We start from the raw sequence: 15,593 nt of genomic DNA, 5'->3' as shown, positions 1-15,593 counted from the left end.
CCTGTACTTCACATTGTTTAAAATAGCAAGTACAAGCGCAGCCTGGCAAATAGTGGTAAGTGAATGTAGCTTTGGTGCACCATGTAAGAGCTCCCTCAGTTCCAATACAGCAAGAACAGAATGATCCATTTTAGGAAACTGTGTTGTATTTACATTAGGAGTTAATTATAAAATAAATAAAATATATCTGGATTAAAATATTTTTTTTGTTTCCAGTTTCAGCAACTACAGCTGCTTTAGTTTATATAGACAACTCATTAGTTTCTGGAAGATGGGGAGCAGATGTGGGAGAAGATGTTGGCCACTCATAGGGTGCTCAGTTACACCAAATTAGTTTTTATTACCAAATGACATTTAATGAGCTTAGAGCCAGCATTGTTCACTGCAAGTTGGCAGTCGTTCACTTATGTAATTTAATAGCGTATAGATTGCAGAATTTAGGTATTAAGTGATAAACTTTGTAGAACACATTTTGTACTATATGGGGTACATATACATTTACAAGCAGATCTTTCATTCATTTCCAGCAATACATATTAAATATATATTTTTACCATGAAATGTTATGACTAGAGATGAGTGAACAGCGTTAGACTGACTACATGTTCAATCGGATATCAGGCTGTTCGAGATGTTCGATTCGAGTTGAACACCAGGTAGCAAACTCACTAAAAATTCAATTCCCCTCCCACCTTCCCTGGCGCTTTTTTTGCACCAATAACTGCGCAGGGGAGGTGGGACAAGAACTACGACAACGGAGGCATTTAAAAAAAATCAGAAAACGTAATTGGCTGGCTAATTCAGGTGACCTCCAATTTATACGAAGAGTGGATTTAATATCAGGTTCATATGAGACTATGAACTATGTGACTGTGAGACAGGGACAGATGTACAGGCAGGGTTAGCTAGGAATTAGCTTTATTTAGGTGGGAATGTTACTCACCCAGCTCTTTGGGGGCTCTATCTGGTCGGGATCCCTGTCAACTTGTGATATGCGGGAGCTGACTTTTTCCCATAGGAATGCATTGACCAGCGTTGATTGGCTGAATGCCATACAGAGTACAGCATTCGGCCAATCAACGCTGGTTCTGCCGGACGCTCGTCTGTGAGGAGGTGGAGTCTAAGATCGGACCAGAATGGAGACTGCTGTGGACCGAACATAGACTCCGCCTCCTCCAGCAGAACCAGCGTTGATTGGCCGAATGCTGTACTCTGTATGGCATTTGGCCAATCAACGCTGGTCAATACATTCCTATGCCGAGATGTAGCAGTGCTGGCCGTGCGCTCAGCTCAGCTACTCCAGAGATACAGCCAAGCTGAGCGCACGGCCAGCACTGCTACACCGGAGAACCACTGAACCCTGCTGCACACTCAGCACTGTTGCATCACAGTAGTATGGCCCATAGTGGCCCCTACACACAGTATTATGCCCCATAGTGGCCCCTGCACACAGTATTATGCCCCATAGTAGCCCCTGCACACAGTATTATGCCCCATAGTGGCCCCTGCACACAGTATTATGCTCCATAGTGCCCCCTACACACAGTATTATGCCCCATAGTGCCCCATGTATTCATTTTTTCATCCTCTAATTTGAGTAAAGCCGAAGACTTTGTGATCTAAATTATAGTGTTAAAAAAAAATAATGCACCCAGCTAGAAATGTCAGATTGCTGCAGAACTTGGTATGCAGTTATTCTTCAGGCAGATATCTAAATGATAACTGGTGCCTTATGATTATACCCTAGTAGAGATGAGCGAGTAGTATTCGATGGAGTAGGTATTTGATCAAATACTACGGTATTCGAAATACTCGTACTCGATCGAGTACCACTCGCTATTCGAATGGAAAAGTTCGATGCACAACCAGCATTGATTGGCCGAATGCTATACAGTCAGCCAATCAATGCTGGTTCTTCTCCTACCTTTAGAAGTCTTCTCTGTGCAGCTTCCCCGCGGCGTCTTCCGGCTCTGAATTCACTCTGCCAGGCATCGGGCCTGGGCAGAGCCGACTGCGCATGTCCGCTTGTAGTGCGGACATGCACAGTTGGCTCTGCCCAGGCCCGATGCCTGGCAGAGTGAATTCAGAGCCGGAAGATGCCGCGGGGGCCCTGCAAGGAGAAGACTTCTCGGAGGATCCAGCCCGACCCTCACTCGTGGACTTGGTAAGTATAATTTGATCGAATGTTGCCTACCCCTGAAACGAGCATTTTCCCCCCATAGACTATAATAGGGTTCAATAGTCGATTCGAGTAGTCGAATATTGAGGGGCTACTTGAAACAAATCTCGAATCTCGAACATTTTACTGTTCGCTCATCTCTATACCCTAGGTCTTACCACAAGAGGGGGTGAAAGTCTTTACTGCTGCCCTTTAAAAAGGCTCTCACAGACTACTATTCCCTGCAGGTATTTCACTGGTAAATCCCTTAGCCCAATGTCTGACAGTGTTGTGATCTATTAGAAGTGTAGTCTATAGACACATGCTGAAATGTCTGGCAAATACATGCAGTTCTGCTTACTTGAACAGGTAGAAATTACCAGCATAGAAAACAGAAACCATATTTGTACATGTGAGTGTATGGACAAGGAATGCTGTAATATAGTTAGGACACACCCGTCTGTACACAATACAATGCCTTCTACAGCCTAATGGCTTAGCAACCACTTTGTATTGCCTAGAAATTCTTGCAGCAACTCCTACAGAAGTGGGAACTCACAGAACTTGTAACTACAGACCAGATACAGTAAGTAAAAGAGCATTTTGTGTGTTGTATGTTATACCATACTGTTTGCTATACATTAGACTGCCTGCATAGTGCACAGACAAAACCCATCTGTTGTCTTTCCCAGGTATACAGTTCTTGTATATAGACCAAATGAATTGGTCTCTATTGTGATCTATAGATCTACAATAAAAATAACACAAAATTAATTCCAATTCTACTTGTAAAATCCTTATTTTAAAGTTTTGTGAAATTATCTGTATAATTTGCTGTTTCTGTATCAAGAATTTTACTGGGTTTTAAGTTTAAGGTATAGTACACTACATATTTGGAAAGTTACATTTGTATAATATACAATTTTTCTAAATCATGAAACCCATACAAATATTCTGTAACAAAATTTTTAGCAAACATTAGGAGGATGATATTGTCAGTAAAGAGAGGTATGTTAAGGTTTGTTTTAACCACTTCCGAACGGCCCATTAGGTTTTTACGTTCGGAAGGTGGATGCCTTGTTCTGCTATGACGTATCGGTCTGTCCAAGCAGTTTTCAGTAACTGCACAAAATTGTGCAGCTGCTGAAACAGGGAGCTTGCAGTAACTATAGTCAGAGCTCCCCTAGAGAAGGCAGGGAAGGCTTATTACCGTCCCTGCCTTCCCTGATCGCAGTGTACAATGAGCGCTGTATACACAGCTATAAGCGCTGCCATGATGCCGCTCCCCTCTGACCCAGCGGTCACTTGACCCACCGAGATTAGAGTCTATTAGAGCTGCTGGGATGCTACTGGGTTCTACAGGACCCAGATCAGCTCTGTAGAATGGGCAGGAGGCTGTATTCAGCCCCAGTTACAGTGGAAATCAGCTTCCCCTCCAAAAAAATAAAAATAAATAGTGTTCAGATGTGTCCAAATGTATGACCTTATAGGGACACAATGTAAAAAAAAAAAAATGAATAGAAAAAAATAAATAAATAAAACAATTAAAATAAATAAACTAATACGCCAGTAACACGCCCCATCCCCAATGACACAATACAAAATAAAAATTACCATGATGGAGAGGAAAAGTTATTGTATAAAGGTTTTTTTTTTATAGTAGTACTCTGTGCTATTAAATTAAAAAAAAAAAAAAGTGAAAAACAGACACATATTCCCCCTTCTTTTGTTTTGTTTATACTTTCCCGAATATAAAAAAATTAAAACAATTGCAAAAATAAAAACAACATAAAAATAAAGCCCTATGTGTCACCAGAAAAAAGACGAAGAGAAATTAGTTGAATAACACAAATGATAAACATGTTATAGCCCTCAAAACCACACATACAAAAAAACCCGAAAATGTGTCTAGTCCTGAACTACAAATTGACCCGGTATGGAAGTGTTTGTGGGCTTCCCAGGCCTGCGGCCTTACTTACCTGTAGCAGCTCCTGCTTACAGCCTCCGCAGAAGGAGAAGCGCAGGCGGCTGTGAGCAGGAGTGAGGATCAGTAAGTAAATAGGCCCCCCTTACCTGCTGGAGTTACTCCAGTAGGTAACGACCTATTAGAAAAAAAATAAAATAATCGCAGCTACCACAGTAGATACCCCCCTGACCTGAACAGCAACTGATGTCCTGTTAGATGTGTCCCTCTCTCCACGTGGCTCTTCTAGCTTGTCTGGTCTTGCAGGTCTTCCTCTACAAGCTATCTTCCAACAGTGAACCATCTCTAAATAGGGGGGAGGGAGGAGGGGCTAAGTGCACGGGAGCGAGCCTGTGTATCTAGCTATTCCTGTGTCTACACCATGTGACCTAGCTTCCTGCTATCAGATAGGGGAGAGGAGCTGCTTTCATTTCTTCTGTTCTCCCAGCTATCAGGCTAGCTAAGCTAATTCAATTGTGTTCATTATGGCAGAGACAGGCAGTCTCTGTATGTAACACAGAATGGAGTTGCTGCTGCCTGTACTTCATAGTCCAATATGGGTGGGTGGAGCTACACACGAATTTGAGGGCGGGGCTAAACAGCAGGTTGCATGTGAAACCCCGCCCACCAAATGACGCAAGAAACCAGGAAGAAAGAAGATTTTACAACAGTGAAGACTAGTGAGTATGCGACGTGGGAATACCCCTTTAAACCGCTTCTGAGGCAAAGACATACTAAGCACTGACCCACAATGCAACTCATCACGTGATCCACGCATGAGTGCTACCAGAGAAATGCATGTCCAGTGTGAACATTCCCCTACAGCTTGTCAGATGATTCATACACCAAATGCTGTTCAGACAGGCTGAGACTGCAAAGAGCGGGTCATAACATTGCCGACCCTCTCCTCTTTGTGCTCCTGAGTTCCCTGCTTCCGGTCTCGGGAGGCAACCCAGAACTTCTGCAGTGATGTGTGGGGGTTGCCAGTCTCCTCCTAAGCCGGACAGGGGACTTCCGATTTTTTCAGCCCTAACGGCGGGCCGGAGCTTATTTAACGATGGGATCTTGCGCCAGACTGGCTATTCAGTATACCTGGTTCATGATAGTAAGCATCTCTTTTTGTCTGTTGCCTCGTTTCCTGACCCCTGCTTTGACCTCTGACTTTTCCCTCCTGTTTTTGTAGTAAACCTGCTCCTGTTTATGACCCTAACTTGCCTTTAGACCTCTGCTTCCTGAACACTGTTTCTGTACTGCATTGTATATCCTGTTACTGACCCAGCCTGCCTGACCTTCCCTCTGATTACCCTCTGTACTGGGCTGCTCTCTTGTTGATGACTCAGACTGAATGACTATCCTTTGGTATCTCTGCGGCTACCTGCTGACCACCGCCTGCTGCTGCCTTCTGGACCTGCACTGCTACCCTGAGGATCTGCTGGCAAGAGTTCCTAGTTTATGGTTCTGCTGCGATATGTGGTGCGCTCTGTGTCTGGCGCTTCACAACTCGTACCAATCTGCCAAGCAGTGCCGCCTGTCTATCCCCACCACTGTGGGGTTGGAGTTGGTGCAGCCCGGGGGGGTGCTGGATACTCAGCGCCATATTCACCATTTTGATTAGTGTGTCTAGTGCTGGTTCTCACTATTGGCTCAGAAATGCATTTACTATCCTAACAGCAGGAAGAACATACATTTCTGCAAGCCTGCTTTCAGGTGAATGAGATGGTATCAGAAATTTCTGTTGTGTGTGAACGTATCCTTCACTAGAGACATTTTCCACTAATAACTGAGTTTTTCCATTTATCTGGAGACATTATATTGTACTGAAACCCAATAGATCCAATTACAATGTAAACAGTTCTGCCAGAGTACCTTATTGTTACAAGTACTTGCCATAGTGATGCGACTACTTATTTCATTATTTGCAGCACTCAGCAAGAATATCCCTATGTTAGTACTTGTTGTCTATGGTTGTCTACTAAGTGGGACACTAAAAACTACAAAGACAATTCAGTTTGACCATCAAGGTTTACATTAAGCTTCCTTTTAAATGACAATGTACATTATCTCATAGAGCTCTAATCTAACATTACATATCACCACATTGGGGCACCTACCCTGGAGTCCGTACCTTGTATTTCAGAGTAAGAAATGAAGACATTAAACAGACACAAGAAGTGGATAGATCATTTAACTTCCAGAATGTTCCAAAGTTGTTGTAATGTAATTTTGTAATTATATATGATACAGTATAGTTGCTAAGGTTGTAATTGGTGTAATGAATGTGATTTTTCATTTCAGATATAATTACTACATTGCTAATTGGTTTACATTTGACCAAACAAATGGACTTTTAGCTATTTAACTGGTATAAAAAGGGCAAAACCATATAACTACACAAGACTCAGAAGTAAAATAATCAGTGCAACTTTATTATATCAATATAGGTTAAAATAAAATCATAAGGCTGAGTGAGGGGGTCACAGAATGAAGAAATGTAGCCGTATATTGCTGGAAATGTCAATATGGTAAAACATGATAAAGTAATGTATGTTCCCGCTGGGATCAGACAATTGAGAAGATATATCACTAATCATACATACTGTATATGGTATAGTACTGTGAGCTCAACATAGAAAGTAACACATTGCAACACAATTAGCACCAATGGGTCTGGTATAGTACATATTGGTCTGTGTGTGTGTGTGTGTGTGTGTGTGTGTGTGTGTATATATATATATATATATATATAGAGAGAGAGAGAGCGTATATTATATATTGTGTTACTCTCTATTTTGGGTTCATATTAGTTGCTGAATATTAGTAATATTAGTATTCTATATATATATGTGGTTTATAATATATTTTCTCATTTGTCTGACCCAGCGGTTAGATACATTACTTTATCGTATTGTAGCACTTTCTTATTTAACATATATTATCATATATTCATATAATAAAGTTGCAACTTTTTTGTTGTAAATTTTGCTGCATTTTTTGGATCCAAAGTCAGGAGTGGATTGAGCAGAAGGGAGAAGTAGAATCTGCAATAAAAAAAAACCAAAAAAAAAAAACCACAAAGCTGTATTTCTGCAATGTGGCGCCATCTTGTAGAAAAGCAGGTTTTTTTTTATTCTTGCATATTTTGATGCAGTTTTTTGAGCCAAAGTCAAGAGAAGCTGGAAAAGGAATGGGAAATATAAAGTAAGCTCTTATACTTCTTCCTTCTGTTAAATACAATCCTGGCTTTGAAAAAAAAAATGCTGCAAAATCTTCCTAAGGGAAGCTCTAGTTGAACTGGCTGGATTTTTTACACTAATATGTTCTCATGCCTCTCACATACATTGCCTGATCATCTACTATCTATGTTAAAAGGAAACCTGTACATTAATTTTCTCAGCTCCTGCTTCATCAAGTTAGGTCAGATTTGGTCTATGCTCGTGCTTTGAAGCCTTATGTCTTACATATACAGCTTTAATCTAAGCGGATTGTTTACAATGTATGGAGCCTACATGATAATAGTACAGAGAAGTGCATCAATAGCTAGTAAACACCACGTACACAATGAGACTCTTATAACTGCATGGGATGTTTTCTGTTACGGAAAAATAAACTATTTTAAATAACTTCCAAATGTATGTGCCATGTACAGTACAACAAAGAAATGACTACAAAGTGCCTGCAATTATATTCTGCGCAGTATGTATAAGCAGAGACTTGTAGACCATAGTTACAGACTCCTTGGGTAATTTACTGATTTCAAAGGGGTCGTCTCGAGCTTACAACTTATCACCTATCCACAGGAGAAATGATAAGTGTTTGATCCTTGAGGCCTAACTGATGAGACTTCCAATGATCACAAGAACAGAGGGTTCCTTCTGAATGTAGCAGTCACATTCATCTCTATGGACCTGACAAAGTAAAGTCAAGTACACAGTTATACAATAAATGGAGTGACATAAAACATGTACAACTCTCGGTCCATTCAAAACCACAGCGTGTTACATTACCTGCAAAGTGGTTGGAATTCTGTCTAATCCCATCCACGCATTACAGAAAAAATCTGCAGCAGAAATTTTGTAAATCGCAGCATGTTATTTATATCTACGGAAATGCTGGCGTTTTCTGTATATGTATAATGGGGACAAAAAGTCCGTAGAGGAAAACTACTCAAAACCACAATGTGTTTCCGTCACGGTCTTTTCCGTAGCACTTATTCTCTGTGGTTCACTATATGAGGTCCTAGGCCGAGTTCACACTGAGTTTTTGGTCAGGAATTTAGTCAGGAATCCACCTCAAAATCAGTCACCAAAAAGGCCTCCCAATAGAGTACTATTGGTAGGATTTTTTTGGAGGCTGATTTTGAGGGTAAGTTCAAATGGGGATTTTTGAGCTATATCCCGTTCAAAATCCTGACCCAAAACACGGCTCCCATTGAAATCAATGGGAGCCGCTCAGGTCTTTTTTCTGGGAGCCGTTTTTTTCTGGAAAAGATGCTCATTCTTCAGGCTGTTTTGTTTCGCGATTCGTCCTGAAGACACTCCCCCCTCCGGACTAGACACATTCATTGGGCCTAATCCGGAGCGGAGTGTGCAGCTGGATGCCGGTGCAGTGCACTGGCTTTCAGTTGCAGATACCCGCCTCAGGTTCCGAACCAAGAAACCCCGTATGAACTTACCCTGAGGCGGATACCTGACCAAAAAACTCTGTAAACTTAGCCTTAAAATGGAAAGATATACAGATTTTTTTTTTCTGCAAGTTTCTACAAGACAGCTCATTTTTCAGGGCCATGCTGAACATCCCACAGACTGAAAGCTCTTTACTGTTATCATTCATATCTACATTTAGTGTTCCCTTATTGTTATTCCACCCCACCCCAGAATACTTAAGAGCAAATCTGTCAACCTTTATCTGCGCCTAGTCACCCAACATTACTCTGAAGATCATAGATCCTTTCCTGACTGAAGTTTCTCATTATATGTCGAAGTGCCTGCTGTCAAGAAATTTCTGGGGCCGCTTAGGAAAGATGGCTGACGCCTTAAAAGTAAATGTTAAGGTATAATAACCAAACAAAAACAATAGAGAAATGAATATGTTTTATTAAGCATTTTAATTTGTAAACGCAAAATACGGTGATGCATTCCCTTTAATATACACATGCAGCAGTTCATGACTCTAAAGTAATATATACAACAAATAGAGATGAGCGAACAGTAAAATGTTCGAGGTTCGATATTCGTTTCGAGTAGCCCCTCAATATTCGACTACTTGAATCGAATATCGAACCCTATTATAGTCTATGGGGGGAAAATGCTCGTTTCAGGTGTAGGTAATGTTCGATCAAATTATACTTACCAAGTCCACGAGTGAGGGTCGGGCTGGATCCTCCGAGAAGTCTTCTCCGTGCAGCGTCCCCGCACTACAAGCGGACATGCGCAGTTGGCTCTGCCCAGGCCCGATGCCTGGCAGAGTGAATTCAGAGCTAGAAGACACTGCGGGGAAGCTGCACGGAGAAGACTTCTAAAGGTAGGAGAAGAACCAGTGTTGATTGGCCAACTGTATAGCATTCAGCCAATCAATGCTGGTTCTGCATCAAACTTTTACATTTGAATAGTGAGTGGTACTCGATCGAGTACGAGCATTTGGAATACCGTAGTATTTGATCGAATACCTACTCGATCGAGTACTACTCGCTCATCTCTAATAAAAAAATTTAGTATATAATAAGACAATGGGGTTATTTTCCTGAACTATCAGGCCCATGAAGTGACATTTCAAATACATTTACTATATACATATGTATTTTGCAGGCAAAATTTCAAGGTGGAAGAATACAACCTGGATTGTGGACGCCTCTTAGCAGCTGTAGATGGAGAGTATTTTCCAGGAATTCTCTGGATATAATGGAACCCTAGTAAAGCCATATTACTGGCTTTATCAAAACCACAATTGTGTGAAATGTCCCTATCATATTAGAACAGGAGAAGATGGCAGGGTTACTTATGGAGAGTTCTATGAGGCATTTGGCTTTCCATACGGACCGACAATGCCTGAAAATAAACAGATGATATTTTATGAAATAAAAGCTTTCAATGGATCAATCATACAGAAAGGTCAGGTCACAAACTGCACTCTTTTTAACCTTCACGCAGAGTCCATGCTGTTTGAGAATCAGGGATATCTGGACTCCTTTATCTACCAGCATAACCCAGTTGGCTACTTAACTCTTTACACTAACTTTACTCCTTGCAATGAGCACGGACATTGTTGCATCAGTAAAATACACGATTTCTTAATGAAGTATCCTGAGATGCGCCTCGATATCTATTTCTCGCAGTTGTACCATGTTGCAGAAGAGTTTCCTGCTTCTTTTTGGAACAAAGAAGCATTAAAGAGCCTTGCTGGTCACTGGCCAAGAGTAACGCTGAATCCATTGAGCAATGGAGTTTGGAAGACTGTTCTTAATGCTTTTGTGAAAGAAGTTCCAGAGAGCACTTTATATCAACCAATTCTGCCCGCGAGAGTTTCTGCCGACAGTTACAATGCACACATGATTCATTTTATCACTGGGATCAAGCCTTATTTTATTGACCCTCCTCCAGTTTCTCAACCTCAAGAAACAAAACGTTCTCTAGAGAATCAACGAGATAAGATTCCTACAGTTATCCCTCAACCCCATAATGGCTTCTTTCTGTACTATCCTCCATTGTTTCCACGCTTGCCCTTTATGCCTGGTTTACAGGGCTCAAAAGAAGTTTCTTCCAAACCCATACAAGTTGTCCGACATCTAAACATGCCTGGCGACATGAGTGAAGAATTGAGTTCAAGAAATATTGTGCCAAATACAAAAAAAATTAATGAGGTTCTAATAACTGAGCAAGTGGTAACAGAAAAGGATAAAGAAGCCAAAAGAGAAAGAAGGAAAAGGAAAACCAAGTCTGTGAAAAAATCCAAGCACTAAGAATTGTATTAAGGCAAAGGCCATAGAAGAGATATTATGTAGTGTACGACTGAGTAGCACGCAGCAGAAATGTATTTTGCTATATAAAGTTTTTTGTAGGCCTTAAAATATTATGGCTAAGGTCACACATAGCTGAAACAAAGATTTTGTTGTTGCAGATTTTGGTGCGGTTTTTTTTTTAGCCAAAGTCAGGAGTGGATTAAACAGAAAGGAAATATCTAAGACCTTCTTTTATATTTTCCATTACTTTTCAAGCCACTCCTGACTTAGGTTTAAAAAACACAGCAAAATGTGCAACAAACAAATACTGCATCTCCGTAACATGGGAACGTGGCCTCACAAGGCTTAGCATTTCCATGTTCAGGCTATTGCAAGAGGTGAGCTTTCTGTGAAAGTGTCTTCCTACAGATGCCAGATGCAATGTTGCAATGTTAGTGAAGGACAATTTCGTTAGCTAAATGAATGGCTATGTACTGTCCCCAAATACAGCTCCGGTGTATCTAAAATATAAAAGAAAACAATTTTACAAATAGAAATAAAACTATTCTACCATTTATGTCTATAATAGAGATGAGCGAACAGTGTTCTATCGAACACATGTTCGATCGGATATCAGGGTGTTCGCCATGTTCGAATCGAATCGAACACCGCGTGGTAAAGTGCGCCAAAATTCGATTCCCCTCCCACCTTCCCTGGCGCCTTTTTTGCACCAATAACAGCGCAGGGGAGGTGGGACAGGAACTACGACACCGGGGGCATTGAAAAAAATTGGAAAAAGTCATTGGCTGCCGAAATCAGGTGACCTCCATTTTAGACGAATAGTGGATTTCAAATCCGGGTCATATGAGAATGTGAACTTTGTGACTATGAGACAGGGATAGCTGTACAGGCAGGGATAGCTAGGGATAACCTTTATTTAGGGGGGAATGTTATTAAAAATAACTTTTTGGGGCTCTATCGGGTGTGTAATTGTGATTTTTGTGAGATAAACTTTTTCCCATAGGGATGCATTGGCCAGCGCTGATTGGCCAGAGTACGGAACTCGACCAATCAGCGCTGGCTCTGCTGGAGGAGGCGGAGTCTAAGATCGCTCCACACCAGTCTCCATTCAGGTCCGACCTTAGACTCCGCCTCCTCCAGCAGAGCCAGCGCTGATTGGCCGAATTCCGTACTCTGGCCAATCAGCACTGGCAAATGCATTGTATTGGCGTGATGAAGCAGTGCTGAATGTGTGTGCTTAGCACACACATTCAGCTCTACTTCATCGGGCTAATAGAATGCATTGGCCAATCAGCGCTGGCCAATGCATTCTATTAGCTTGATGAAGCAGAGTGTGCACAAGGGTTCAAGCGCACCCTCGGCTCTGATGTAGCAGAGCCGAGGCTGCACAAGGGTTCAAGCGCACCCTCGGCTCTGATGTAGCAGAGCCGAGGCTGCACAAGGGTTCAAGCGCACCCTCGGCTCTGATGTAGCAGAGCCGAGGCTGCACAAGGGTTCAAGCGCACCCTCGGCTCTGATGTAGCAGAGCCGAGGCTGCACAAGGGTTCAAGCGCACCCTCGGCTCTGATGTAGCAGAGCCGAGGGTGCACAAGGGTTCAAGTGCACCCTCAGCTCTGCTACATCAGAGCCGAGGGTGCGCTTGAACCCTTGTGCAGCCTCGGCTCTGCTACATCAGAGCCGAGGGTGCGCTTGAACCCTTGTGCAGCCTCGGCTCTGCTACATCAGAGCCGAGGGTGCGCTTGAACCCTTGTGCACACTCTACTTCATCAAGCTAATAGAATGCATTGGCCAGCGCTGATTGGCCAATGTATTCTATTAGCCCGATGAAGTAGAGCTGAATGTGTGTGCTAAGCACACACATTCAGCACTGCTTCATCACGCCAATACAATGCATTAGCCAGTGCTGATTGGCCAGAGTACGGAATTCGGCCAATCAGCGCTGGCTCTGCTGGAGGAGGCGGAGTCTAAGATCGCTCCACACCAGTCTCCATTCAGGTCCGACCTTAGACTCCGCCTCCTCCAGCAGAGCCAGCGCTGATTGGTCGAGTTCCGTACTCTGGCCAATCAGCGCTGGCCAATGCATTCTATTAGCCCGATGAAGTAGAGCTGAATGTGTGTGCTAAGCACACACATTCAGCACTGCTTCATCACGCCAATACAATGCATTAGCCAGTGCTGATTGGCCAGAGTACGGAATTCGGCCAATCAGCGCTGGCTCTGCTGGAGGAGGCGGAGTCTAAGGTCGGACCTGAATGGAGACTGGTGTGGAGCGATCTTAGACTCCGCCTCCTCCAGAAGAGCCAGCGCTGATTGGCCGAATTCCGTACTCTGGCCAATCAGCACTGGCTAATGCATTGTATTGGCGTGATGAAGCAGTGCTGAATGTGTGTGCTTAGCACACACATTCAGCTCTACTTCATCGGGCTAATAGAATGCATTGGCCAATCAGCGCTGGCCAATGCATTCTATTAGCGTGAACTGAGTTTGCACAGGGGTTCTAGTGCACCCTCGGCTCTGCTACATCAGATTGCTACATCTGATGTAGCAGTGCCGAGTGTGCATCAGATGTGTAGTTGAGCAAAACTGACTCAGCACTGCTAAGTCTCTGCATTCGCATAGGAATGCATTGGCCAGCCTTCGGCCAATCAGCGCTGGCTCTGCCGGAGGAGGCGGAGTCTAAGGTCGGACCTGAATGGAGACTGGTGTGGAGCGATCTTAGACTCCGCCTCCTCCAGCAGAGCCAGCGCTGATTGGTCGAGTTCCGTACTCTGGCCAATCAGCACTGGCCAATGCATTTCTATGGGGAAAAGTTAGCTTGCGAAAATCGCAAACTGACAGGGATTTCCATGAAATAAAGTGACTTTTATGCCCCCAGACATGCTTCCCCTGCTGTCCCAGTGTCATTCCAGGGTGTTGGTATCATTTCCTGGGGTGTCATAGTGGACTTGGTGACCCTCCAGACACGAATTTGGGTTTCCCCCTTAACGAGTTTATGTTCCCCATAGACTATAATGGGGTTCGAAACCCATTCGAACACTCGAACAGTGAGCGGCTGTTCGAATCGAATTTCGAACCTCGAACATTTTAGTGTTCGCTCATCTCTAGTCTATAACTTAAATCTACCCTGTGTGTTGCTACGGTTACAGACTACATGTAGTCTGATCCTGCTGTCATATTCTCATATTCCCTTGCAATATATATATATAGAGAGAGAGAGTTAAATTATCAGAAAGTAGCTAGATGGAAGGATGATAACTTTAGGATCAGAATGCGCAATATACGTTATAATGTGCAGACAGAGACTAGAGATGAGTGAACACTGTTCGGAACAGCCGTTCCAAACAGCACGCTCCCAGCACGCTCCCATAGAAATGAATGGAAGCGGCCGGCAAGCGGGGGGTTAAGCGGCCGGCCGCCAGCAAAGTCTGCGTGCCAGGTGCTTCCATTCATTTCTATGGGAGCGTGCTGTTCGGATCGGCTGATCCGAACAGTGTTCGCTCATCTCTATTAGAGACCATTAAATATGCATAGAAACTGAAGAGAAAGAATCATACGAGAATTTTAATAAACATAAACTTCATTAAAACAGGAAACCAAACTAGATGCAAAAGTGCAGATTATAGTTAGAAGGATCTATATTAGTGGCATAATGAGAAAAGGTGGACTTTCCCTTTAAGTGTATACACCTACATTAATTACTGGGTCCTAGAGCAGAAGTTTCACAAGGTAACCGTTGTACAATAAAATATATTCTAGTACTTTTTATAGTACTTCTCAATATACGAAGACACCTAAAAAACTGATCCTTCCAATACACCAACAGAACAAAAGGGAGTTTCTAGGATTTTTTTATGGTCTTTTTTTATTGTAATGAATATGGAATCATTGGGGGCCACTTGGTCCTTGCATGCCACTAAGCTGTTTGGGTCTGCTGCCAGGCCCATTACCATATATATGGAGCCAGATGCAGAGCCACACTATTACAGATCACTACCCATGCACAGCCACTACAATGTGTGCAGCAATCTCCTTCCAGCTCCGTACACTGTATAGTACTGCTAGCAGCAATTAACAGCTGATTCTTTTGGGAACCGGGACCACCAATCAGATATTGAAGGCATATCCTACATCCTACAGATAGGCCATAAAACTATCCCAGAAAACATCTTTACCAGGTCAAATTTCTTTGGTGTTTTTCTGTATGATATTGACATGCATAGTTATATAATGTTGTTAATTTACATCCCTATATATGGATTTTTACAATTTACAAGTCTTCTGATACATATGGTGGTAAGTCGGTGTAAAGTATCTCAATACTCTATGGCTCTAGTAGACTCGTGATACATGAGTTTTTGTCTTGTGATTTTAATTCAGATTTAACTGTGCAGTGACTTGTGTCTTGGATGAGTCTGTCCTGTAACCAAGTCATTATATGTAATATACGTCAGTATTCCTCTGTAACAAAAGTACCAACAAATCACCAGAAAGAAAACTGAAAAGTGCAGAGCCTTTTT

The 15,593-nt window shown here is 42.6% G+C and overlaps 1 protein-coding gene across 1 annotated transcript; it reads left to right on the top strand.

The window, feature by feature from the left end:
* The first annotated feature begins 9,984 nt into the window (after positions 1-9,984).
* On the top strand, positions 9,985-11,076 carry APOBEC4 (apolipoprotein B mRNA editing enzyme catalytic polypeptide like 4). The gene has a single exon (XM_075286783.1). The coding sequence runs from the start codon at positions 9,985-9,987 to the stop codon at positions 11,074-11,076; it is 1,092 nt and encodes a 363-aa protein (XP_075142884.1).
* Positions 11,077-15,593: the final 4,517 nt, after the last annotated feature.

Source organism: Leptodactylus fuscus, chromosome 9, assembly GCF_031893055.1.
Source record: "Leptodactylus fuscus isolate aLepFus1 chromosome 9, aLepFus1.hap2, whole genome shotgun sequence".
NCBI classification, from domain to species: Eukaryota; Metazoa; Chordata; class Amphibia; order Anura; family Leptodactylidae; genus Leptodactylus; species Leptodactylus fuscus.
Note: the sequence above shows the minus strand (reverse complement) of the source record. Positions and strands in the feature narration are given on the sequence as shown.

Bases quoted from the DNA above. Each gene is read 5' to 3' on its own strand.
- APOBEC4 (XM_075286783.1), top strand. From the start codon at position 9,985: ATGGAGAGTATTTTCCAGGAATTCTCTGGATATAATGGAACCCTAGTA.